At 43.5% G+C, this 26,472-nt stretch overlaps 1 protein-coding gene across 4 annotated transcripts; it reads left to right on the top strand.

Moving 5' to 3' along the window:
* On the top strand, positions 1–26,083 carry SAMD13 (sterile alpha motif domain containing 13). 4 transcript variants are annotated; one of them, XM_075615672.1, is made up of 5 exons: positions 14,957–15,097; positions 16,174–16,263; positions 17,841–17,925; positions 21,926–22,037; positions 25,519–26,083. In XM_075615672.1, exons 3-5 carry the CDS (start codon positions 17,873–17,875, stop codon positions 25,660–25,662), a joined length of 309 nt encoding a protein of 102 aa, XP_075471787.1. In that variant the 5' UTR covers positions 14,957–15,097; positions 16,174–16,263; positions 17,841–17,872; the 3' UTR covers positions 25,663–26,083. The 4 variants fall into 4 exon arrangements, with proteins under 4 accessions (XP_075471785.1, XP_075471788.1, XP_075471786.1 ...); XM_075615670.1 differs by lacking the exons at positions 14,957–15,097; positions 16,174–16,263 and adding an exon at positions 1–84; XM_075615673.1 differs by lacking the exons at positions 14,957–15,097; positions 16,174–16,263 and adding an exon at positions 2,507–2,526.
* Positions 26,084–26,472: the final 389 nt, after the last annotated feature.

The raw sequence follows: 26,472 nt of genomic DNA, 5'->3' as shown, positions 1-26,472 counted from the left end.
GTTTGGTGCTTCTCTTTGGGAGCCTGCATGTGTGTGCTGTGCAGGGAGGAAGCCTGGCACCCTGACTGCTGACTATGAGAAGGGGTAAGTGGGCTGGCATTGTCACACAGCATGGCTGCTAATGTGGGGGCAGAAAACAGTGTGTGTTACTTTGTCTCACTGCATTCCTCCCCAATGCAGCCTCACATCACTAGTGTGCCCCCCTGTCCCTGCACACTCAGCTGCATTGCACAAGGAACTTACACACTTCTATGGATCCTGAGGATGAACCAAAGGGCTGTGATCTGTTCTATGGAGGAGATGGTTTCTGCAGCCAGCTGTGCACATGCCAATAATGCAATGCACTTTATTTCCTTGGGCTCCCACAGAGCAGTCAGATCTGGGTGCTGAGATCTGGGTGCTGAGATCTGGGTGCTGAGATCTGGGTGCTGAGATCTGGGTGCTGCTGTGTATGTGCTGCTGTGTATGTGCCACTGTAAAGTTTCCTGCTCCTGTTTGCAAAGCTGTGGGTGCAATTCCTATGCACATCTCCTCATTGCTTCCCCCTCCTCCAAATAGTTGGGGACCCTTTCCTAGCAGCAATCTGTGGGATCCTCGCTAATGGCACTTAGTAAAGAAATAGAAGCGTTTTAACCCCTCCATTGCCAGGTGGGCCTGGACAACAATGCAGATAACAGAAAGCAAAGAGATTCTTTGTGTTGTGATCTTCCTGTACATTAGATATTTCTATCTCCCATTATTTTCTGGTTCTGGTAGTAATTCACTTGGCCCTGCCCAGTGTTGCTTTAGTCTACCGCAAATAAAATATTACAGTAATTCTATAGGAAAGGCTCAGAAATTGAGGTCCATGATGTAGCAGATATATTATTTCTACACTATGTGCAAAACATTTAATTCTTCTTCCTGAAGAGCCACTTAATTGTTCACTTCTATGATATTTTTCCATTTTTATTATAAGATGCAAAGTACTTGGTAGATAATAATAGTTTTGTTATTGCTGCAGTATTGTAAGGTTGGTTAGACCTGAGCTACAAGCAAAAGGCGCATACATTGTGTAATATGGCATATTTGTTATCGTGATGTTCGGGAATTAGGATTTCAAGCATAAGTCTCTTAAAATATTAAACATTGGAAATGGTAGTGAAGATGTTACATTGCTAAACGCTTTCACCTTATTCCTGATCGCATGTATGTCGCCAAATAGAACCTGCACTTTTAAACATTTCCAAACAAATATTGACTTATTTTTTTTAATATTCTTGGAGCGCTGTGTCTCCTGGTGCATAATTACATATATCGCACGCCGGGAGACCCCCTGCTTCTGAAGATATGTAAAAATAAAAATGAAAACTCCATATTTTCAGGGCAAAATGGCTGCCGGCAACTTCCTTTTTAAAAGAAGTGCCATGATGCGCAAATTGCCAAGAAGAGTATATGGAAAGACCAAACTAAAATGGAAGCAAACGTGGGCATCTGAAAACCCTATTAGCAAGAAATGCGCACACAAAAGATGTCCGAAAAATGGGACATTGGGGCAAATGTACAGAAAATTCCGCATACGTCAACACAATTGTGTAACAATGCAGCATAATAATCAGAAGACACAAAATACTCGGGAGATTAAAACATATTAGGGGCTGACATATAAGATCAGAAAGATTCAACATTTTGGACCTAAGGCCGACTGCCAGGAGGGTGTGTATTTTGTATTAAAATACTGGATTTTGTACATTCACACTGTACACTGACACACTTTCTGTTTATAACAGGCATCTTCTTGGGCAGCAATTCCTTTCTGTAGGGTTTTCAGGTACCTTGTTATGTATTGTGCCGAGCACCTTCTTTACCCCTGAACGTGACAATAAACCCCGGTGCGACCTGTCAGTTCAGTATTTGTTCCAGACGGGTTATTTCACCCGAAATTGCCTGTTACCTGAATTTATTCACTTGCTGGAAAGAAAGATGACAGGAGCCATAATTATTTGCAACCCAAGGGGTGTTTTTTGTTGTGGGTTTCTCATGAAGCGAGTTTTATAACTTTCCCTGGTTTATGACCTAAACTACTTTCATTTTCCTTTGCCCGGGGTTAATCTGGAGATAGATACCGGAGTTTTTTCAGAGGTAATTGCAGACGAATTAAGGCAGCTGCACTATTTGTATTGTCATAAAATCCAAAACATTTCTGTACTTTAAAAAGATCAGGAGTTCTCCCGTAGTTTTATATTTTAAAGAAAATATGTTTTGAAAATCAGCGGAGAAGGAGCAGCTCAGTGAGTAAAGACACTGACTGGCACTGAGTGTGAAGCAGGGGAACCTGGGAGAAGGAGCGGCTCAGTGAGTAAAGACACTGACTGGCACTGAGTGTGAAGCAGGGGAGCCTGGGAGAAGGAGCGGCTCAGTGAGTAAAGACACTGACTGGCACTGAGTGTGAAGCAGGGGAACCTGGGAGAAGGAGCGGCTCAGTGAGTAAAGACACTGACTGGCACTGAGTGTGAAGCAGGGGAACCTGGGAGAAGGAGCGACTCGGTGAGTAAAGACACTGACTGGCACTGAGTGTGAAGCAGGGGAACCTGGGAGAAGGAGCGACTCAGTGAGTAAAGACACTGACTGGCACTGAGTGTGAAGCAGGGGAACCTGGGCGAAGGAGCAGCTCAGTGAGTAAAGACACTGACTGGCACTGAGTGTGAGGCAGGGGAACCTGGGAGAAGGAGCGGCTCAGTGAGTAAAGACACTGACTGGCACTGAGTGTGAAGCAGGGGAACCTGGGAGAAGGAGCGGCTCAGTGAGTACAGACACTGCCTGGCACTGAGTGTGAAGCAGGGGAACCTGGGAGAAGGAGCGGCTCAGTGAGTAAAGACACTGCCTGGCACTGAGTGTGAAGCAGGGGAACCTGGGAGAAGGAGCGACTCAGTGAGTAAAGACACTGACTGGCACTGAGTGTGAAGCAGGGGAACCTGGGAGAAGGAGCGGCTCCGTGAGTAAAGACACTGACTGGCACTGAGTGTGAAGCAGGGGAACCTGGGAGAAGGAGCGACTCAGTGAGTAAAGACACTGACTGGCACTGAGTGTGAAGCAGGGGAACCTGGGAGAAGGAGCGGCTCAGTGAGTACAGACACTGCCTGGCACTGAGTGTGAAGCAGGGGAACCTGGGAGAAGGAGCGGCTCAGTGAGTAAAGACACTGACTGGCACTGAGTGTGAAGCAGGGGAACCTGGGAGAAGGAGCGACTCAGTGAGTAAAGACACTGACTGGCACTGAGTGTGAAGCAGGGGAACCTGGGAGAAGGAGCGGCTCAGTGAGTAAAGACACTGCCTGGCACTGAGTGTGAAGCAGGGGAGCCTGGGAGAAGGAGCGGCTCAGTGAGTACAGACACTGCCTGGCACTGAGTGTGAAGCAGGGAACCTGGGAGAAGGAGCGACTCAGTGAGTAAAGACACTGACTGGCACTGAGTGTGAAGCAGGGGAGCCTGGGAGAAGGAGCGACTCAGTGAGTAAAGACACTGACTGGCACTGAGTGTGAAGCAGGGGAACCTGGGAGAAGGAGCAGCTCAGTGAGTAAAGACATTGACTGGCACTGAGTGTGAAGCAGGGGAACCTGGGAGAAGGAGCAGCTCAGTGAGTAAAGACACTGACTGGCACTGAGTGTGAATCAGGGGAACCTGGTTCAATTCCCAGTGTCGGCTCCTTGTGACATTGGGAAAGTCACTTATCTCCCTGTGCCTCAGGCACCAAAAACATAGATTGTTGTCTGCAAAAATGTCTGTAAAGCACTATGTAAAACTAGCAGCGCTATACAAGAACATGCTATTATTATTATTATTATTATTATTAAAATATATATTCTGATTCACAAAGGTGACTTCAGAGCTATGTTATAAAAGCTATGGGGCCCGTGAACTAAGCGCCGCAAAGAGATTGTATGTTCTGCGCGGCAAAACAAACAGAATGTGTCAAAATTGCCCGCCTAGTTCAACTTGGAATTAACCCTAAAAAGTTTGTTAGTAGTGTTAACACAGAATTTAGTTGCTATGTATCAACCCAAAAATGTACGCACAGATGTTTTAATAGACAGGTGAACAAAATGTATTATTTCCACAGTATGGCTATTCTAAATAATATTATGCTAACAATTTATGCTTCGTAGTTTTAAATGTACGTGTCCACAGTAATTGAAAACATCAAATTATGTGTCACATGTATAGATGTATGCCGCCTTCATACGTACCATACTCATTTTTTGAAGGTTTGTATTACTTTTTAGAACTGAAATTTTGACGGACAAAAAAATAAGTAAAATATAATCTCCCGTACATCGGAGCGTATTCTGTGTCGGAGAAGCGGCAGAATGGGACGTTTCGAACAAAACTTATTGACTTAAAAATAAATGCCTGGTCTGCCTCTTTGGGCCGGCATAAAATAATCCCCCTTTGTGTTGTGTCCCGCACAGATTGCAACTAAAAGAAATGTAATTGTTCTATATAAGATAGCGGATACTTCGGCGGTTATTAAAAATAAAACGCCGCAATAATGTCCAATAGGAATTGATGCATTAAAAGTACAGTTTGCCTATTTTTATATTTTCAAAGGCTAATTTATCTTGTAAAGATAACATTATAAACAAAGGAAACTTGTTATTTAAAATGTTAAATTCAGCATTTTCCGGGCAATAAAAGTAGCGCGAGGGCTGTATGCTAAATTGTGATAACTGTTAGCAGCCATAATAATAATAATAATAATAATAATATTATTTCCCTTTGTAGCGCGGTACATTGAATTATGCATAATGACTTCCGGATCCATGGAGCTGACAGTGTAATGTTAGTGCTTGAGGTAGAGATGGATATATAGTAATTCGGGGGTGCTCCAAGCCAGTCCTTGAGACCCCCCAACAGGTCAGCTTCTTTCATTGAGCCCCCTGTGCTGAAGCAGGGACATCCTGTAAACCTGACCTGTTGGGGGGTGTTGAGGGCTGGAGTTGCCCACCCCCTGTAGTAAACGATGCTCACCCCCTGGCCGCCGTGTGGCTTGGCAGCACTTCGAGGTCAATCAGTTCCCATGTGAGTTGGGTAAGGTCACAAGGTCAGGGGTTCAGGGCGTGTTCCAATCTGTTGTGGTTTGTTTCTTTGCTATTTGTACTTTTAGTACTAAAATAGGGGACGTTGCGGTGTGTAAGTAACTTGCGGTGTTTTAACGGCTGGTCTCAAGACCCTCCTGGGACTCGAAACGCACATTAGATTTACCCTCCTCATTCCCGCAGTGCGCGGAGGTTGGAGGGGGAGTAGTCACGAGTGGGGACATGCAGTACGTAGCTGATACTATTGGTAATTTGAATTGATTGAGGCAGATTCATCTCTTTATTTCGATCACAATCAATGCTAATGGCAACAAACCCCACACCGAGTCTGGGAGAGGTCTCCTCCAGGTCATCTTCGGTCAGGGGTCCTTGTTCTTCTTAGCACCACTTTGCTTTTAACCCACGGAGCGCCAGTGGGGATGGCAACGCATTGCAAATCACCGCGTTGCAGCCAACTGGCACTCGTGGGGTTAAAAGCTGCACTTTAAAGCAAGCACCCAGGAACCACTTAGGAAATGTAAGAGAGTTGCAATCACAGAGCCTCTGAGATTTGAATCTTCCGTGGATTGATATTTTTATCCACGTCACTGCTAGAAAGGGCTGCAATGAATTGCTTTGAAGTGCTTTGCTGGCCCTTTTTGTAGTAAAGAACTAGAACAGGAGCGGCCAACTCCCAGTCCTGAAGGGCCACCAACAGGTCAGGTTTTAAGAATATCCTTGCTTCACCACTGAAGCAGGGATATTCTTTTTTGCCACTCCTGTACTAGAAGGTTTTATCAGTTAACCCCGAATGCCCTGTTCTGAACAGAACCAGGCAAACATCAAGGAATATGCTGTCTGTACCTCCTGCCTCTGATGGTCACATAGCGGGGTTATAAGGCAGATCTGAAGTTCACAATTAAGACCATCACTGTATGTATGTATGTATGTATGTATGTGTGTGTGTAGCAGGGTACCCTCCCTTGCCTCCTCACTGACAGTGAACCATCGCGTTGGAGGGTTTAGTGAGATGTCGGCCATGTTGTGGTTGGCACAGCCACGTACATATGGACCATATGTAAAGCAGTGGCCATCTTGAGGTTGGCGCTGAAAGCGGAGGAGGTCCTGTCGTTCAGGATATCCTCTGTGGACAGGAGACGGCGTGGCAGTCCTGACGGAGCCGGCGAATCGAGAGGTAGTGTCTGGGGAGCTAGTCAAGCCCCCCGCGTACTAGGCCAGACCTGTTTCCCGTAGGCCCCAGGTAGTTGCCCCTACACAATAGCGGATGTATTGTAGGGCCGGCCCATAGTAAGGGACTTGTCACCTTAGTTTATAAACAACTCAGCGGAGCCGACGGAATCACCGCGGAAGGTTCCCCAGGCCTGGTGGAATCGATTTCACAGTACCACCGGACATAATGCGAGAAGGGGATAGTGTTGGAAGCCCTGTATGGTGGGACCACGTTTGCAGCCTGTCCAACACCACACTGGGAGGGTAGCGCTGCCCTCGCATACATCTGTGTGGGACTGTTCGGACAGACATTGGGTTTCCGGTGCCCAAGGCACCCTCAGTACTTTGGGGGATGTTTACTGTATTCTGTGTATGTTATACTGTTGAGGCTATGGGACCATAGTAAATAGGTTGTACATACTTCTTGCGGTTGTGGTTATTGTAGGTAAACCAGGTGGGTATCCCCGTTCCCGTGATGGGCTATCCCGCCAACGCAGGGATCCTCACTGGTGGAGGCGCTGCACCAGCCACCCCAGGTTCTCCAACCGCGGAGTATTTGGCCTCATGTGAACAGGTAGCACCCTAACACCCATAACACGCATATCTCCCTAGGAGGAGGGAAGGGGTGTTACATATGTATGTCTTTATTTATATAGCGCCATTAATGTACATGGCGCTTCACAGCAGTAATACACGTTACAGTCATATAAATAACACACAAAGGGAAGAAGCGCTTCAAACATAAAAGTGACATTTAGGAAACGGATTCCCTGCCCCGAAGAGCTGACAATTTAATTGGTTTGTAGGGAGAACGTACAGAGAGGATGGCACACCAGCCTTGTAATTGTATTTGATATATCACTGTTGGTGTATTAATACCCGGAAACGTTGATATATTAAAGAATGGGGCAAATAAACCTGTTCTTATTGCATTATAGAATACTAGCATGTAGCATGTAGCATGCATATACTGTATAATACTAAGAAACCGCTAATACGTAACTGAAAAAACCCCAACAGGCTAAAACACTGTGAGGCATATTCAGGGCTCGAAAAATAACATAATTTTATTGTTTTATGAGGATACATGAGGTGTTGCTATTAAAGTATGTTAAATGGCTCAATAGAATTGAAAGTATCTGGCCCTAAAAGAGCTGGCGGGACATAGTTAGCTGTGTTCTTTAACTAGTTTTCCAATACCGTATAATGTAGCAGAAAAGATTTCCAGGAAGTTCAAACCGTTTATAAATATTTTTAACAACTGAATGTTTTATTTGAATTAACGTAGAAATCAGAGGGAATAAATGCACTTGCAGTAACGTGAGCCACAGCACATTTGTGTTACTGAAATTGTTATAGGCATATTTCTTAAACTAAATATGTGAACAAAAAAGGTTTAGGGCTCACAGGCTGATGTCTTTGTTATATTGACGGAAGATAATAAAAAGAAACTTAGAATATACTTATAAAACTTTGCATCTGTAATTCACAATCTGCTTTTCCTTTGCGTTTTTAATTCTGGGTCTGAGGTGGCAACAACCCGAACGGCTTTACATTTAAGAATGAAAGAGAATAGGCACAGAAATTCTTTGAAATAACAATATTTTGCAAGAAAAAATGGACCAACATTTCAGCTCCTGGGAGTATTCAGGATGCCGTCAGGAAGTTAAACTTGGGCCCTTTTTTTCTTACAAATATAGTTATTTAAGACTATTTCTGTGCCTGTTCTTTTTCATTTTAAAACGTTAAACACCCTAGTGCTAGAGGCGGTTTATTGTAGGTAGAATAATATTTCCCTTTTTTTTTCTAAATGGGCTTTTTCATATTTTCTTAACTTAATCAGCAATGCAAGTTGATCCCAAATAAATTGTGTACAGACAGTCCTCGTTTCACGACGCTTCGCTTTACGACGAATGGCTTATCCGACGCTGTCCAATGCATCCCTATGGCCGGTTTTACGACGCCAAAATGGCTTATCCGACGCTCTTACGACGCTTTGCAAAGTTGCAACATTATGTAAATCAGAAGGCTGCAGTCAGGGAAATCATCCAGATCAGTCTGTGTGAGGGTTTAGTGGGGTATTTATGCCTTTAAACATGTCTAACAGTTTTATTTTACAGTTCTGGATTCAATAAATAGAATCTTTACATCATAATGTATGTGTGTGCAGCATAATCTTATTGCTTGAGTAAAATATTTTGTGTATTTTAGCATTAAAAATGTCTTCAGGAACGGAACGTTTGATTTAAACTGGGTTCCTATGGGAAAACGGGTTTCGCTTTCCAACGCTTCGCTATCCGACGCCATTTTGAGTAACACATTCTGTCGTATAACCGAGGACTGCCTGTGTAACAATTCAAGGCACACACATATAAGCAGTTTAAACTAGAGGCCAATTTGATGCTCTGCTGGGGCTTCATAAGGCTCATATTAAGGAAGGTTTATAGATGACATGAGTTGCGTACCGCTAGAATGAAACTGGAAAAAAAACGCATTAATTATATACTTTGCTCTTTTCTTGCACTAATTTGGTGAAAACTGCATGTTTTGCTTGTGCAAAATTTTAAAGAGAAAGATCCCATGAAAACCAAGTATCCACATTTTTACAACGGCGTGTGTGAGCGTGACAGAAGGGAAGGCGCCCTCATCCATCCCACGCCCTGGAAGATCTCCCAGACAAAAACTAGCAATACGATTATGATGTAGCTGCGAATATGTCACTTGTGATTGCGCGTGTGTGTGTGCACGTGCATAAGAATGCTTCTGTTTTACTGTATTGCTTATTCATTTTATATTTTTATATAAACATTGGCAGTTAATTTAATTTCTATTAATCCCACAAAGTTTATTAATTACTAGTGCTGGATGTAGCGGTATTTCTGTGCCTGCGCATATTACATAACGCACAGCTTCGCTTCTAGTCTTTAAAGCAGCGTACAATACTGTATTTCCATTCTGACTTGCGAACGATCCCACGGCGTGTTTCACTAGCACTTACTCTGCTCCCATTTACACACCCGTGATTGGACACACCCATGATTGGACACACCCATGTACCCATGTGGTAGTGATAAAATACCGTGTCCATTGTTTTCCTTCACACGCTAATTGCATAATTAAGTAAACTCAATTCTCCAGTAGTTTTCTATTTATAAAGTCTAATGTTCTAATTAAAGTCTAATTGCTATATAACTCCGCCCTAATCAATGCAGCTTCCCAATGTTCAACATTCTAATAATCCTATAGGGCCCAGAGATAATCTTATAGGTCCCGGAGAAGTATAGATTTGTTGGATGTTGTGATCATTTGTAATTACCCAAGCAGAGAGCTATTCATATATGAGGTTATAATGTACAGATATCGTTCTTATACTGTACGTACATATAGCATACAGTATTAAAGCTAGCAGGAAAGCAGAATATGCTGTAATTTCTGTGATCTGTGATGCAATTCAGTTAGGCTTTTATCAATTGAGAAACAAGCATGTACTGGAACAGGAATACACATTTTCTGTCTCCCTTTGCAGTTTTGACTATTCCTGTCTCCGTTGTTCAGCTGCCTGTAATTCTCCTGTTCCAGCAGCTAGCTGCATGTGTAAACTGCAACATTATTGCTACATTTGCCCTTTCACACAGTTCTAGTTGGTTGCCCTGGCAACCTTCCAATCCTCATAGCTAGAAGATTGGTTCAATCCTACTCCCCTGCCTTTATAGCAGTTACTTTGGTCCTTAGACCCTTCCTGCTAGTTACAGGAACATGTGCTTTAGTTCTAACTAGCTGGCTTTGGCCTTGTTCAGGGTGGCAGAGACAGGAGGTGGAGGGCGCGCGTCCGCGTGTGCGCGCGTCAGTCTGCTGGGCGATGTGGGCTCATCATCCCCAGCAGACCTTTTCAAGCGTTCAGGAGGCGGGGCTACAGACCTGAGGTTAGGGATGGGTGTTGCTCTTCTCACTACACTTTCCCGCATGATTTCATTGGCTGCCGAAGTACCAGTGACGCTGCTGCAGCTTGAAAAAACAACTTGAGTTTATGCAAACTGTAGCAAGCGTCAACTCCGTACTTCGGCGACAGGGTAGCTGCTACCCTGACAACCAAAATTAACTTTAAATACTTTGTTTCGAACGTGCGTGCGCACGTCGCGAAGCAGGCACCCTGAACGAGGCCTTAGTGAGTACATGCTTCCTCCATTACACCCCTGCAAGGCCATCCTTTTTTACCGTCCCCCCGTAACAGAGCACCATCACATAGAGAAGCCCTCTCCCACCACACATTACCATCTGCAAGTACCCTTTATATTTGTTTTTTCTCCCCCATTAAAGTAGAAGAAAATTAAAGGACTCTGTGTGCTCTCAAAAGGGGATGAGTTAAACCACTCTCACTCACATCCCACATGTGATCCTGGTTCCAGAAGAAAGCATGACACGTTGCTCATAAGGCCCCCCCACACACACACACGTTAAATGTAGTTTGCACTACTTGGGAAAGATTCACAATAATAGCTCGAGCACCCATACCACACACACCTACACACACACCTACACACACACACACCTACACACACACCTACACACACACCTACACACACACCTACACACACACACACACACACACACACACACACACACACACACACACACACACACACACACACACACACACACACACACACACACACACACACACACACACACCTTGAGAAAGATTTGCAATAATAGTTTGTGCACCCACACCTCACACACACCTCCACACCCACACACCTTCACCCACACCTCCACACTTCCCCAACACACACCTCCACCCACACCTCCACACACACACGTTAAAGCTGCAGTTCAGTCAATATCTTGCATGTGTGTTTTTTTTAATAAATCAGTTCTGTAGTAAGAAAAAATACTTTTAGCATTTTCTGTTTTTAAAAAAACAACTTTGAAAGACCAATTTTCTTGTATTCTATTTTAACAGCCATTTGCTAAGGCACTGCCCCTTCAAGTCCTGTCACAAGCCCTGGCACACCCCTTTGTCAGCCCTGCCCTCCCTCTAGCACATGTCAGTGCAGGAGTGCTCATGAATATTCATGAGCTTCCACTGAGAGACAGAAGCAGAATATAAACATATGCCAGCTCTAATTATGTCACCAAATTTCGCCTATCAATACATGGAGAACGAATTGACTGGCAGCTATACAGTTCTTTAGGTAATTAGAGATTGCACACATGAAACTAATGAAGTAAAAAAATAAATAAAAAAAATAAAAAAGACTGTACTGCAGCTTTAAATGCACTCCTTGAGAAAGATTTGCATTAATGGTGTGTACACATATCATAAGGAAGAACAAGATATACATCACCCGACAAGGAGAGAAGACCCCGCACACTTTATATCGTGACTAAAATTGATTATAATGTAGTCCGGTAGCACGGACCGAAATGTTGCTTTTCACTTTGTGGGCTACAGTATAATACATTTTCTTCACGGTGTATGTGTGCTGTGTGCGTTTACATTCCTCTAAAGGATTGGGCCTATTAAGTACAGTTAAACTTCTGCATATGTGTGTATAACTTTTATTATATGCATGTTCACCGAGTATAACTCTCACAAATCTAGGCAGCACCTGAAATCTAAAATGAAAAAAATATATTTTTCCCGCACGGATCAGGCTTTCTTCAGTCCGCATTTTGGTCAAAATTCCTTTAGTGGGAATTTGCTCGGAAAGAGATGTGTGGAGATGAAGGGTTAATACGTCAGAACATCCCCTCTGTTTCTTCCTCCCATCCTACACCTCTTCCTAACTCTCCTCCTGCCTTCCTTGACTATTTTTCCACTGTCTCAGAGGAGGATGTGTCGCTGTTGATCGCCTCTTCTCCCTCTACCACTTGCCCTCTTGACCCCATTCCCTCCCATCTCCTAAAACCTCTTGCTCCTACTATAATCCCTACGCTCACACACATTTTTAACTCCTCCCTCTGCTCTGGAACCTTTCCATCCTCCTTCAAACATGCAACAGTCATACCATTACTCAAAAACACCAAGCTTGACCCTACCTGTCTTTCTAACTATCGACCTGTCTCCCTCCTGCCTTTTGCCTCTAAACTCCTTGAACGTCTTGTATTCTCTCGCTTGCTCCATTTTCTCAACACCTATTCTCTCCTAGACCCTCTACAATCTGGCTTCCGCACTGCTCACTCCACGGAAACAGCCCTCACTAAAATAACTGACGCCCTCCATGCTGCCAAAGACAGAGGTCATTATACTCTGCTCATATTACTTGACCTCTCTGCAGCATTTGACACCGTGGACCACCCTCTTCTCCTTCACATTCTCTATACTGTTGGTATTCGGAACAAAGCTCTATCCTGGATCTCATCCTACCTCTCCCATCGTACTTTCAGTGTCTCTTCTGCTAACACCTCCTCCTCCTCTATTGATCTTTCTGTGGGGGTACCCCAGGGCTCTGTCCTGGGACCCCTTCTCTTTTCTCTTTACACTCTCTCTCTAGGTGACCTAATCACATCTTTTGGGTTTAAATATCATCTCTATGCTGACAACACACAAATGTACTTTTCAACACCCGACCTTACACCTGCTGTACAAACCAAAGTTTCTGATTGTCTCTCTGCTATATCATCCTGGATGGCCCTCCGCCGCCTTAAACTCAACATGGCTAAAACAGAGCTCCTCATACTTCCTCCCAAACCTGGCCCTACTACCTCCTTCCACATTACTATTGGAACTACGATCATTCACCCAGTAGCCCAAGCACGCTGCCTAGGGGTCACACTCGACTCCTCTCTCACATTCGCCCCTCACATTCAAAACATTTCTAAAACCTGTCGCTTTTTCCTCTGCAATATCACAACGATGCACCCTTTCCTCTGTTGCTCGACTGCTAAAACTCTGACTCAGGCCCTCATTCTCTCCCGTCTTGATTACTGTAACCTCCTGCTGTCCGGCCTTCCTACCTCTCACCTGTCTCCCCTACAATCTATCCTAAACGCTGCTGCCAGAATCACTCTACTCTTTCCTAGATCTGTCACAGCATCTCCCCTCATGAAATCCCTCTCCTGGCTTCCGATCAAATCCAGCATCTCACACTCCATTCTTCTCCTCACTTTTAAAGCTTTACACTCTTCTGCCCCTCCTTACATCTCAGCCCTAATTTCTCGTTATGCACCATCCAGACTCTTGCGTTCTTCTCAAGGATGTCTTCTTTCTACCCCCTTCGTATCTAAAGCCCTCTCCCACCTTAAACCTTTTTCACTGACTGCCCCACACCTCTGGAATGCCCTTCCCCTCAGTACCCGACTTGCACCCTCTCTATCCACCTTTAAGACCCACCTTAAGACACACTTGCTTAAAGAAGCATATGAATAGCACTGTGGATATTCTGAACACATGATACATAAAGCTTGGCCCCCTGCAGACGCACTTACCAGAACTCCCTCCTACTGTCTCTATACGTTCTCCCTACCTACCAATTAGATTGTAAGCTTCTCGGGGCAGGGACTCCTCTTCCTTAATGTTACTTTTATGTCTAAAGCACTTATTCCCATGACCTGTTATTTATATTATCTGTTATTTATTTGATTACCGCATGTATTACTACTGTGAAGCGCTATGTACATTAATGGCGCTATATAAATAAAGACATACAATACAATACAATACTGATTGTGGCTCTGATACTATTTCTGTGTCTCATGTGATTGACAGAAGTATGGTAAAAAAAAAGGCATTTGAAACTAATAGAAGTGTCTGTTAATTGGGAACACGTTCTGTAATGAGATATTACAAAAAACAAACATATATTATTCTTATTATGTCTGAAATCTGACTGGGATATATATTACTGTATAATGCCTTGAGGCGGCATTATGCTATAAAGTGTGTACTAGGAACAAACTTATTAAATGAATGACCGGTATACAGTAGTCTTTGTTGGAATGTTTTTGTGAGGATGTTCTGAGCAAAAGGATGTATCGAAAATGTTTCAGAAGCCATTTCAACTGCTTCATTGTGGTGTATTATTCCCCCTTCCTGTTTCGTATTAGACTTATCAGTATAACTACAATATTTTGGAATAACATTCCTGACAGTTTTACGTAACAGCCATTAAATAATTCATCTACATTTGTCACCATGAGATGCTTTGTATACAAAATACCCACAAAAAGATGTTTTTTTCCCCGTAATACGCGTAATCGTGTGTGTGTGTACAGTATGTATGTATATTATATTATATATATATATATACACACACACACACACACACACACACACACACACACACACACACACACACACACACACACAAATATTTCACCCAGTATCTTGCTGATAAACAGTCAGATGTGTAATCCTTTTAGTTACACTACTAACACCATCAATGACATATTGACGTATAAGCCTCCTATTTAAACAATACCCCAATATCAGCACAGACAAAACATCCATGAAAAATAATGAGTAGGAGGTTGCCAGGGCGGATAACTGAGGTTCTTAGAAACAAACGTTAAAACCCAGCCGCGCTGCACAATGCTTGATTGATCGGCGGACGCATTGTAGGTATGATAGCTAAGTAAGCATTGCTTTCTGTATCTTTAAAATGTCAGCCATTAAACAGAAGGCAGTTGGTGCAGCCGTGCGTCTCCCAGCCTCGTCACCGTGGCAGTGAGCCAGACTGATCCTATTTCAGCGTGTCACGTTGTACTGTGCCTCCTCGCTGAATTCCTCGGGCTGCTTTATGAGAGAGAACCTTGGGGTTTCCTTCTCGCTGACCTTATTAAGATTATAAAAGTGCAATGCTTTGCTTCATTGCTAGGTAGGTCTTCTTGCTTTTCTCTTTGATTTAGCTCTTTGCATGTCTGTTGCATTGTGTGGGATTTCTTTGCGGGCTTTATGTGATTGCGAGCTGCGATGCAGATTAATGTGGGTTATTGTGAAGAGGTTCGGGGTTTTTACATTGAAACTTTGATGCTTATGGGCGATGTGTGTAAGTGTATAAGGACCGGTCCTGTACATTCGCTGTGTATCCATCTATCGGTGTAAGCGCAGGAACATCAGGACGGCAGTGTCTGCTCCCTTACACAATCCTTCTCTTTACAGTCTAACGTAAATGGGTATTTACATTTAGCCTTTAATTATCTCTCATTAACAAGAAGAAAAGGAGGAATCAGGAAATTGTTTGCATATAGACATGCTACATTCTGTCTTGTGTCTGTTACTCTGTGGGCGAATGAAAAGCATGAATTGAATTGTATAATGTAGTAAAAAAACATTTCATATTGTTACTTTTTTCTATATTGATATATATGTATATTTTGTTTTTTATATTCTCTATATTTGTATTGTTAATGGGATAACAAAACACTTATGAGCACATATACATGTCTGTGACCAGCCTGTGATAGGAAACCTACTAAACCACACGTTATCTCGTATGCACGGACCTTGGCCCCTCGCAGACGCACTTTACATAACGCCCTCCTACTGTCTATGTACGTTCTCCCTACTTACCACTTAGATTGTAAGCTCTTCGGGGCAGGGACTCCTTTCCCTAATGTTACTTTTATGTCTGATGTGCTTATTCCCATTACGTGTTATATTAGTATGTCCCGTGTATTACTGCAACGCTATGTACATGCATGGTGCTATATACATGCATGGTGCTATATACATGCATGGTGCTATATACATGCATGGTGCTATATACATTTATCTTGCAACCCAGGGGGAGCATGCGGAAAAAACAACAGAAAACAGCAATCTCAGTGCAGGTGTATCGGTATAAGTGAATAATGTCACAGAAATGTTGGCTCTGAGTGTGGCTACTTACTAGATGTAAGGGGTGTAGGGGCAACAACTGGTATCTTTAGAAATACGGTCTCCTGTATCTAGGCTTTGATGCACTCCACTCCAGGGGTTCAGTGTGAGGATTAAATGTAAAGACAAAAGGACATATCCATGGTGCAGATCAATGGTATAAAGGTAGGTATTTATATACATGATAAAAATGCGCACTTACAGTGAAATAAATATAAACCAGCATGTATCACAATGTCAGTGAAGGAAGAGAGGGTATGGAACCGCCGTCGCTCACCGCGCCGTCGCTCACCGCGCCGCCTCCGTTTGGTGCGTTGTAACAGCTCCCCCGCTTGTAGCTGGATGCTGCGTGGCCACTCGCTGCATGCAACAGCTCGGTTCCCCGCGGTCTCCAGAGTGTGACGTCACTTCCGGAGAAGCCTTACCCGTAGTATACACAATATGAAAAGACTGGTAAGCAAAACCGACCCGGGGGGGAAGGGAGGGGGGGGGGGGGGAAGGGAGGGGGTGGGGTGGGGTCAGTGTACCAGTGAAGTCCCCTGAATATCAGCACTCGGACACATTTAGTATGTGAGATAGTACCAGTAATGAGAATGGAGGTACACAGCTAAGAACACTACTGAACAGTAAGGCTATGATGTATGTACTAAAACCAAGAGCTATATGGACACCACACTGATTGCACACTCACTCTGAGTGTGAGTGTATTATAATATAGTTTTCAATTGTAGAGTGGTCGTGGGAGGGGAGGGGGCTTACGTAGGAGCGCTCTTCCTCCTAGTATGCTCACCTGTCTGTTTTTGTCAGGCTATCCAGCCTTCGTATTACCCTTTTTATGGGTTTTAGTCACATGACTATTGTCCTTGAGCTTCCATTTTTGAAGCCCCATTTCTCGCTGTGGGGAGTTTTTAACACCCATCGTTTTATCTTTATAATACTAATACATTTGGTTTTAGTACATACATCATATCTTTACTGTTCAGTAGTGTACTTAGCTGCGTACCTCCACCTTCTGATAACTGGAATTATCTCACATACTTAATGTGTCCGAGTGCTGACATGCAGGGCACGTCTCTGGTACACTGACCCCCCCCGGGCCGGTTTTGCTTACCAGTCTTTTCATATTGTGTATGTCGCTTGTCTTCCCGTACTGCACCTTTCACCACATCTGTTACAGTTTTTTGTACTCCTCAGGAGTGCTGGCGTCATATTAGTTGTTGTGTTTGCATACATTACAACACAGAAGCACTCCCGAGATAGCAATATTGTGGTCCCAATTTAGAATACCGCCATATTCTAAAGTAACGGTGCTCAAGACCCTCCCCCCAACGGGTCATGTTTTCTGGATATGCCTGCTTCAGCACAGGTGGTGCCGCCTAAGACTGAGCCACTCATTGAGCCACCTGGTGGTGCCGCCTAAGACTGAGCCACTCATTGAGCCACCTGTGCTGAAGTTGGAATATCCTGAAAACCTGTCCTGTTGGGTGGGGGATGTCTTGTGGGCTGAGTTGAGCCCCCTGTTCTAAAGCATAGCGTAACCACAGCTTACCGTCTGTTATATTGTGTGACCGGCGGTGAGAAACGGTGCAGATTTCTCTGCACCCGCTGGCATCGGCATACTTCTTCTCATTAGGTGCAGGGTGCAGGCTTGTACAGGAACATTCTCTCAGGCGGGGGGGGACACATTTGTGAATCACTTTATGGCTGTTTCAGATATTTGAATTTGTTCTCTTGTTGACCAGTTGTAGATGCCAAAGATCCCCCCAGTCTCCCCATGGTTACCGAGAATATGGAAAGCAAGGAGAATGGTTCTGTGGATGTTAAAAAGTAAGTATCAAATCCCCTTAATCGGATACCTTCTTTCGTTCTGTATCTGTATGTGATAACACAGGGTGCTCACCTCCTCCTGTCCTCAAGCACCCCAACAGACCCTGTTTTCTGGATATCCCTGCTTCAGCACAGGTGGCTTAATTAGTCCCTGCTTCATCACAGCTGCCTCAATGAGAGGCTCAGTCTTTGACTGAGCCACCTGTGCTGAAGCTGGGATATCCTGAAAACCTGACCTGTTGGGGTGCTTGAGGACTGGAATTGAGCATCCTTGTGGTATCCTATTAGATTTGTCTGTTATTTTAATATTTTTTTATTCCCTATGTGCATTGTACATATATATATTTACATGATGTAACATATTCTAACAGCCATGCATATGTCTATATACACACACACACACAATCCTAAATGCAATTGTGAATATAGAGATGAGCTCTTTCTTCATTGTTGGTGACATTTGCTCACCCCTTTCCTACGTTAGGCCTTTGCAGTAAGTACAAAGTAACATAACTCTGGCAATATATGGAACATCGGTGCATTTCTCTCCTGCGTTCATTCATTTGTTGCATTTCTTAAGTGACCGAGGTTAATTGCTTCTTCCAGCTTAATTCAGCCTTGACAGAATATGCACGCTGAAAAAAACCGTCTTTTACAACAAAGGCCGTTGGATTTAATTCTTTAAGATACATACGAAGACATGACATGATCATTACAAATACTGATTTGTAAAGCTTATATTACAAGAAACCTGAATAATGTTTTACTTAATGAATATAATCATAAGATACTCGTGTAAATGATTAAAATACAAATCAGCTTGAAATCTTCAATGGAAGGAACATTTATTTATTTTTAGGATATGTATCTCATTGTTTTTTTTTTACTGCTTCGCCCCATAGTTGTATATGTTAAAGCAGAATTTTCTGTCCTTTAAAAATACTGAGAGAGACTTTCCTAATCGATAAATGTTCTAGTGGAATGACCATGAACGCTGCCCTGAATCCACGATATTAAATACACCCCCCCAATACTATGATAACTTGACAAGCCATTGACCAATAAACACGTGCACAAAACAAAAATTATATCACCAAGATAAATATATAGATGTTTTTATGCCTTGCATTTAGCAGGGTTGTTATCACCTATAAACAAATGAGTTCTGTGCATGTATAATTAAAGCACCCAGCACCCAATACAGCTTCTAGTAACCACAGTGACCTAGTTTTGAGAGCGCTGCATAGAACTGCTACCCATCATGCTCTTGGATAGTGCACCCAGTTTAGGGCTACTCAAATGGCCCATATAGAAACAGCTTCCACCTCTGATCCACAGCTCCCAATTCTGCAGGAGTTCTTGGTGGACTGATTGTGTGGACGATGTAAATCGAGGTTGATGGAAACTTATCTTCCATGAGAAGAAATTGATTAGCCCTGATTTAGGAGCAAATAAAGCATCGTTTTATTATTGCCGCTACCATCATCTCTTGACATTTGACTCCAGCCTGCTCGGCGGACGTTTTTTCCATCACCTCCAGGCTGGGAGACTAGTTTTCATGCAAGAGAAACATAAATAATTGCTGAAAATGTAAACAAGATCGCATTGTAATTTGTGCACCGTGCGACTCCCCCAAACTCTTCCTTATGTTGCTATAAAAAAAAAACAAGCAGGAAAAAATACCTTGCTACAGTAATGCTAAGAGATGTGCGCTCAGAATGCACAAATGCGCTTTTCCTGTTGGTATCGCTTCAGAATGTAGGATCGGTGAAATATATTTTGAGTCAAAACGGTATTCACTAAGAAAAAGCGCAAGTTTTTTATCGTGCACTAATAAGAGGCCGAATCGCTCTGCTTTGTGTTTGCTTAATGAGCCAAATGTCGCTCCAGCAGCTGGAAGAGCTACACAGAGAGAACCTGCCCCCCCCCCCGTGCACCGCTATCACAGGGCATCGCGCAGATTTAATTACAATTTTAATAACACAGTATTGAATCCGGGGGTCTCTGGAGCTGATCCGCATTAATTTCAGCCTCGGGGACCCCCTGCTTGCCGAGTTACAAGCCCCCGGTATGGGGTGCCGGAATCTCCCGCGTCGCGTGACCAGTAGATTTAAACTTTGCGTGGATTACAGCACCCCATACCGAGGCCTATAACTCGGGAAAGAACAAAAGAACAAGGCGCACAACGCACATAGTGAAGTATAATTAAAAAGTGAGTTTTACTAAAAGGTAATAAGTTCTGCGTACATCAAGGTAAATACAATTGAGCAGTGGGTTAGTGGGTTTACCACACCAGTAGACGGCTGGAAGCAGCACTCTTTACTCGATCTCGGGGAGCAGTGGGCCAGCAGTCCTCTATCCCGACGGGTGGTCCCTCTACACGTGTAGAATCCAAGACACTCCGTCTCAGGGTGGTAAGCAGGTCTGTCCTTAGTTCAAAGTCCCGGAGCACAAAGCTCAAACTAACGTGTAGCAGCTTCCGTTAATGCCCGCACAGCCGAACGCCACTCGCACGCCGCTACTTCTCGTGGAGCGCCCGATGATGACGTCACGGACCACTCATCCACTCCTGGGAGGCGTCCGGTGTAGCACAGAATGTACGGGGCAACGCAGGATACGCGCAGCGGCACGGGATACACAAAGGATACAAACAGCAGCAGGGGCTGTCACAAAAATCAAGGGAACACAAACTGAAGGTGTTCTCAGCAACACGAGGGTATGAAAATTGAGCAATGACACCCTCCAACGCGTTTCGTAACACACAGTTACTTCTTCAGGGATCATTTTCATACCCGGCGTTGAGCACCCTTGCTTTAATGTAAGTTGCATGAAACATATGACTCAGCGAGTCACACAGTATGCAATCTGAAATCTGGGCTCCCTAAAATGAATGTGATGGATGAGCCTGAGTTATGTCGGTTACGCCTTTTTGGCCCAAGAGATTTCGTGTGCAGCTCTCACCAATATTGTGGAATATATTTCTCTGTTTCCATCGAAGGGCGCAAGCCTAGTTCGCCTTCACACATCCCAAACCTGTGACTGTTCGCCTGGAGGCTTCAAGCTTGTTTTTGCATTTTCGAAATATAGGCTACACATACGGTCCTTGCTCAGAAAACGTAAACATTAACTTCGTACACACTGGTTATGAGGAACAGATTCTTCCACCAACATTGGTGCTGCTGGGTAATCTATCGGGTTCTCGTCATTTTACAAACCAAGATCAAAAAAGTCATTGTGTGTAGAATTATTTCTTGCAACCTGTGATGTTAATGTCGCTGTGTTTTAATTGTATTCACCATAGCAGCAGCAGCCAGAACAGTTACAGTGCATTCAATATCACCTTTCTGGGAACTTCCTCCATTTGTAAGATGATATAACCACACATTATTTAAGTTATGGTGCGGAAAAACTGACAAAAACCCGACACCGTACAGTGTACAACAAATAAAAATATCACTTGTGAGCACGTTCACATGTGTTAGACAGACAGGTCTGCAACCCTGCCTTTCATCTTTATCTCTTAGCATACAGTACTTCCACTGCTGCAAGGGATTCTGGGCAATGACATGCAAATGAGCCCACAGAGGATCTAGTGTTCCAGGAGCAACCTCACAATCCAATATTAATTAGGACGTTATTTCCTATCCTTTTGAAATAATGGGGTCCTGAGGAAAAGGATTTGCAAACCTTCAACAGGAGGTGAAAGGTGATCAGTCACAATAACCGGCACTTAATCTATTATGAATGGTCTCTTCACCGTAACGTTTTAAACGGAATACCAAAGTTAATCGGAAGTTCTATGACACGTCAGATTGTTTCTGCAAAGAAAAACCCATCGGAACAAAATCAAATGTTATAAACAAATCCTTTTATTATTATTGTTATTATTGTTATTAGTATATTTGTACATTTTGATTATACATTAATTAACCGTTGCCGTTTTTACTGTTCAGCCATCTGCACAAATAGCGACTCCTTTTTCTGGCTTGGTATTTTGCAGCTCGGTAGAGAATGGGAGACCTCCTGACCCGGCCCACTGGGCTGTCGCTGATGTTGTCAGTTACTTCAGAACCGCAGGATTTGAGGAGCAGGCGAGCGCTTTTCAGGATCAGGTACATGGAAATGGCTCATTTGAAATGGAGCTGCTGACTATCTAACATTACACCAGGGGCGGGCAACTCCAGTCCTCAAGGGCCGCCAACAGGTCAGGATATCCCTGCTTCAGCACAGGTGGCTCAATCAGTGGCTCAGAGCTCTGACCTGTTGGTGACCAGAGTTGCCCACCTATGCATTACATTCTGGCATGTTAGGGAAAACTTTCTGTAAAGAATTCCTTGTCATTTTTCAAAATGGCCACACGATGTCAGTCACGTTGTCTTACAACTATTTATATTTGACATTATTCTCTTTTTACACTTAACCACGTGAGCAAGCTATTAATCATTAACTCAATGAGCGCTGAAGAGCTCTGTAATTCATTGTTACAGGCAAATGAATGTGGCTAGACCCGCAGAAGATCCAATTCAGCTCACGTTACATGGAGCGAATCTGCTGCCATTCAGCGTAGGGCTACAACGAAATATAAACCATCTTGTAGTGGGTAGGAACACATCATAGGCTGTTACAGGAGAGCTGTGTACACCGTTAAAACGTTCCGTGGCTGTAGTTACGTCATGAAACCATTCCCAGGGTGAAATATGTATTGTCTGAGCTGCCTCAAACATCTAAGCCACGAGTTCTCAGCCTGGGTTCTGTGCAATCCGGAGGTTCCATGAATGGTTCTCAGCCTGGGTTCTGTGCAATCCTGGGGTTCCATGAATGGTTCTCAGCCTGGGTTCTGTGCAATCCGGGGGTTGCATGAATGGTTCTTAGCCTGGGTTCTGTGCAATCCGGGGGTTCCATGAATGGTTCTCAGCCTGGTTCTGTGGAATCCGGTGTTCCATGAATGGTTCTCAGCCTGGGTTCTGTTCAATCCTGGGGTTCCATGAATGGTTCTCAGCCTGGGTTCTGTGCAATCCGGGAGTTCTATGAATGGTTCTCAGCCTGTGTTCTGTGGAATCCGGGGTTCCATGAATGGTTCTCAGCCTGGGTTCTGTGCAATCCGGGAGTTCCATGAATGGTTCTCAGCCTGGGTTCTGTGCAATCCGGGGGTTCCATGAATTGTTCTCAGCCTGGGTTCTGTGCAATCCGTGGTTCCATGAATGGATGTCAGCCTGGGTTCTGTGCAATCCGGGGGTTCCATGAATGGTTCTCAGCCTGGGTTCTTCGGAATCCGGGGTTCCATGAATGGTTCTCAGCCTGGGTTCTGTGGAATCCGGGGTTCCATGAATGGTTCTCAGCCTGGGTTCTGTGCAATACGGGAGTTCCATGAATGGTTCTCAGCCTGGGTTCTGTGGAATCCGTTGTTCCATGAATGGTTCTCAGCCTGGGTTCTGTGCAATCCGGGGGTTCCATGAATGGTTCTCAGCCTGTGTTCTGTGCAATCCGGGGGTTCCATGAATGGTTCTCAGCCTGGGTTCTGTGCAATCCGGGGTTCCATGAATGGTTCTCAGCCTGTGTTCTGTGCAATCCGGGGGTTCCATGAATGGTTCTCAGCCTTGGTTCTGTGGAATCTAGGAATGGTTGACATCTCAGATGTTTTTCTTTTCCAGAAACTATAAGCGTATTTGCTGTATTTTTAAAATTTGATGTTTCAACATGGTTATTAAATGTTGGAACGTTATAAATGAAATTTAATATATAAAGAAGTTACTTTATTTAAATTTTTTTTTTTTAAAGTAATCTATGTTACGATCATAAAACTTTCAGCTACCTAAATAGGCCCATATACACTGAAGGCTGTCAAGATTTAACACGTCCAGTGGCGGATTTAAAATGTTTGCACCCATAGGCACTTACCCCAGGCTGCATCCTGCAGCGCCGCCCTCCTCCTCCAGCGTTGCGGAGTCTAATAACGCCGCAATGTCACGTGGTGACACGTTTTCATGACAATGTGATGCCATCTGACTTCTGCAGAAGGAGGAGGGTGGTACAAAGGAGAAGGTAAGAGACCTTTACAGAGGCCCCACGCTCTCCAGCGTCAGTCAGTGGGGAAGAGAGCGTGGCCTCTGTATACTGTCCCCCAGGCCTATCGCGAAATCCGCCACTGAGCATGTCCTTCCATTCCTTTGCATGGGAGTCAGGTCATCCTAAAGCGCAAGCAGCCATTAGTGTGCGGTTTCAAGAGAAAGCACCTCGGAATAAAAAAGAAAGTATATGGTGAAGTACGTTGGAAAACAAAGCTATTTCACACTCTGGTAAAATATGCATTTACGTAAGTGCATATCTTACCAGATGTGTGAGAGCGTTGGTTTTTTTAACGTACTTCACCATATACCTTTTTTTTATTTATTCCCAGATGCACTGATTTTTCTTGAACACATCATTTTTGGGACTGGGAACGGGCCCTTTTCATGCAGCACCCACATTTATAATAGAGTTATTTTCACGCTTGTTTGGTCACTTTCCTTTAAAATTGTTTATTTACCATATAGTGAAAATTGGACATAGCGGGGACGAGGTTTCAGTGGAGATACAATACTATCTGTAAGCGTGCTGCGTTTCTTCAAAAGGTTGAAAACCACTGATCTAAAGTACTCAAAACATAGCGAGAGTTGTCCCCATCCATTTTATCCGAATCTCCTTTGATTTGTCTAGAACATATTAATCCCAAATGAATTCTCATGAAATTAAATTAAATCTAATCCAGGAGTATTACCAGTATCTAATTCAGGAGTATTACCAGTATTTAATCCAGGAGTATTACCAGTATCTAATTCAGGAGTATTACCAGTATCTAATCCAGGAGTATTACCAGTATCTAATCCGGGAGTATTACCAGTATCTAATCCAAGAGTATTACCAGTATTTAATCCAGAAGTATTACCAGTATCTAATTCGGGAGTATTACCAGTATCTAATCCAGGAGTATTACCAGTATCTAATCCGGGAGTATTACCAGTATCTAATCCAAGAGTATTACCAGTATCTAATCCAAGAGTATTACCAGTATCTAATCCAGGAGTATTACCAGTATTTAATCCAGAAGTATTACCAGTATCTAATTCGGGAGTGTTACCAGTATCTAATTCGGGAGTATTACCAGTATCTAATTCGGGAGTATTACCAGTATCTAATCCAGGAGTATTACCAGTATCTAATTCGGGAGTATTACCAGTATCTAATCCAGGAGTATTCCCAGTGGTTGATGATTTGACCTCCTTGTAAAGTTGCTACCTACCTTTTTATAATATAATTGATCTGTGGTGCTATAATCTCAAATCATTGTTGTGAAGATGTGAAGTCCAATAAAATAAATGATACAAAGGAGATTAAACTCGCGGCTGTGACTATCTGGTGATAAAGGACTGAGAAGCTAAATGAATGAAAGCATAAAGTCCTGGGTAACAAAATAAAGACATGTAATATATAAACCTGAAGAAGTCCCAATGGGGAAGACATGAGCACATGGCCTACCGCTGAATACTGTGACATTTATTTTTCAGGATTTGGCACGTAAAAACTAACTGATGACTCTTTTTTTATATTTCTTAGGAGATTGATGGAAAGTCTTTGCTGCTTATGACCAGAAATGATGTTCTGACCGGACTTTCATTAAAATTAGGCCCAGCTCTCAAAATGTACGAGTATCATGTAAAACCTTTGCAAACACAGCATTTGAAGAACAACTCTTCATAGGGCTGAAGAAAACGAGGTCCATCATCGTGCCATGGAGACGGATAAAGATTTAGCTTTGTACAATCTCTTAAATAAGTGAATTTAGCAAAACAATTCCAGCCAAATATGAACATCTGTCCATCGGGATATTTAGGAACGGAGAATTTTCTTACTTCATCTTGACAAGGAAACTTCTGCTTCACTCTATGTAACTTGATCTTCTTAAAGGAAGTAGAGGGTAAACTTTTTTAGACAGTGACAAAAAGGAGAAGCAGGTATGTGACAGTGCATAGAAAAAGCCAACTTCTTGTTTTCTAAAGTATTACCTTATTGAAGGACAACTGTTCCAAACACACAGCTGGCCACTTCTCTGGACTTTCTTCACATTCCTTGCATTACATATGTTATGTGTATAGGTTTAAGGATTAAAATGGCAACTTATTTTTACTGGAAGAATCTTTAACATTGGGTAACGGGGCTTGAGAAATCCACACGTCCAGGACGTACGCGAAATGTAGGGGACACGTGCCGGGAGGAATAAACGGGTACAAGAACTATGTTGGTGGCAGAGTTGTCAATCGCCACCCTGTTTCCCGAAGTCATGTCTGACGGTGCTTTGCACTTAGCACTGACTGACCGCCCCCTATGCCACAAATGTGACTCTCCGGCGCCCCCATTCCTTCCAGCACCGCGGCAGCCAGGGGACATTATGTAGGGGGTTGATGGAGGTCAGTGACACTTTACGGGCTCTGCGTATAGATTATTGAACTTGTACATACGTAAAATAAAGTGAACGATATGACAATCTTGTAATTTGTATAAAATAGAATA

This window comes from Ascaphus truei, chromosome 10 (genome assembly GCF_040206685.1).
Source record: "Ascaphus truei isolate aAscTru1 chromosome 10, aAscTru1.hap1, whole genome shotgun sequence".
Taxonomy (NCBI): domain Eukaryota; kingdom Metazoa; phylum Chordata; class Amphibia; order Anura; family Ascaphidae; genus Ascaphus; species Ascaphus truei.
Note: the sequence above shows the minus strand (reverse complement) of the source record. Positions and strands in the feature narration are given on the sequence as shown.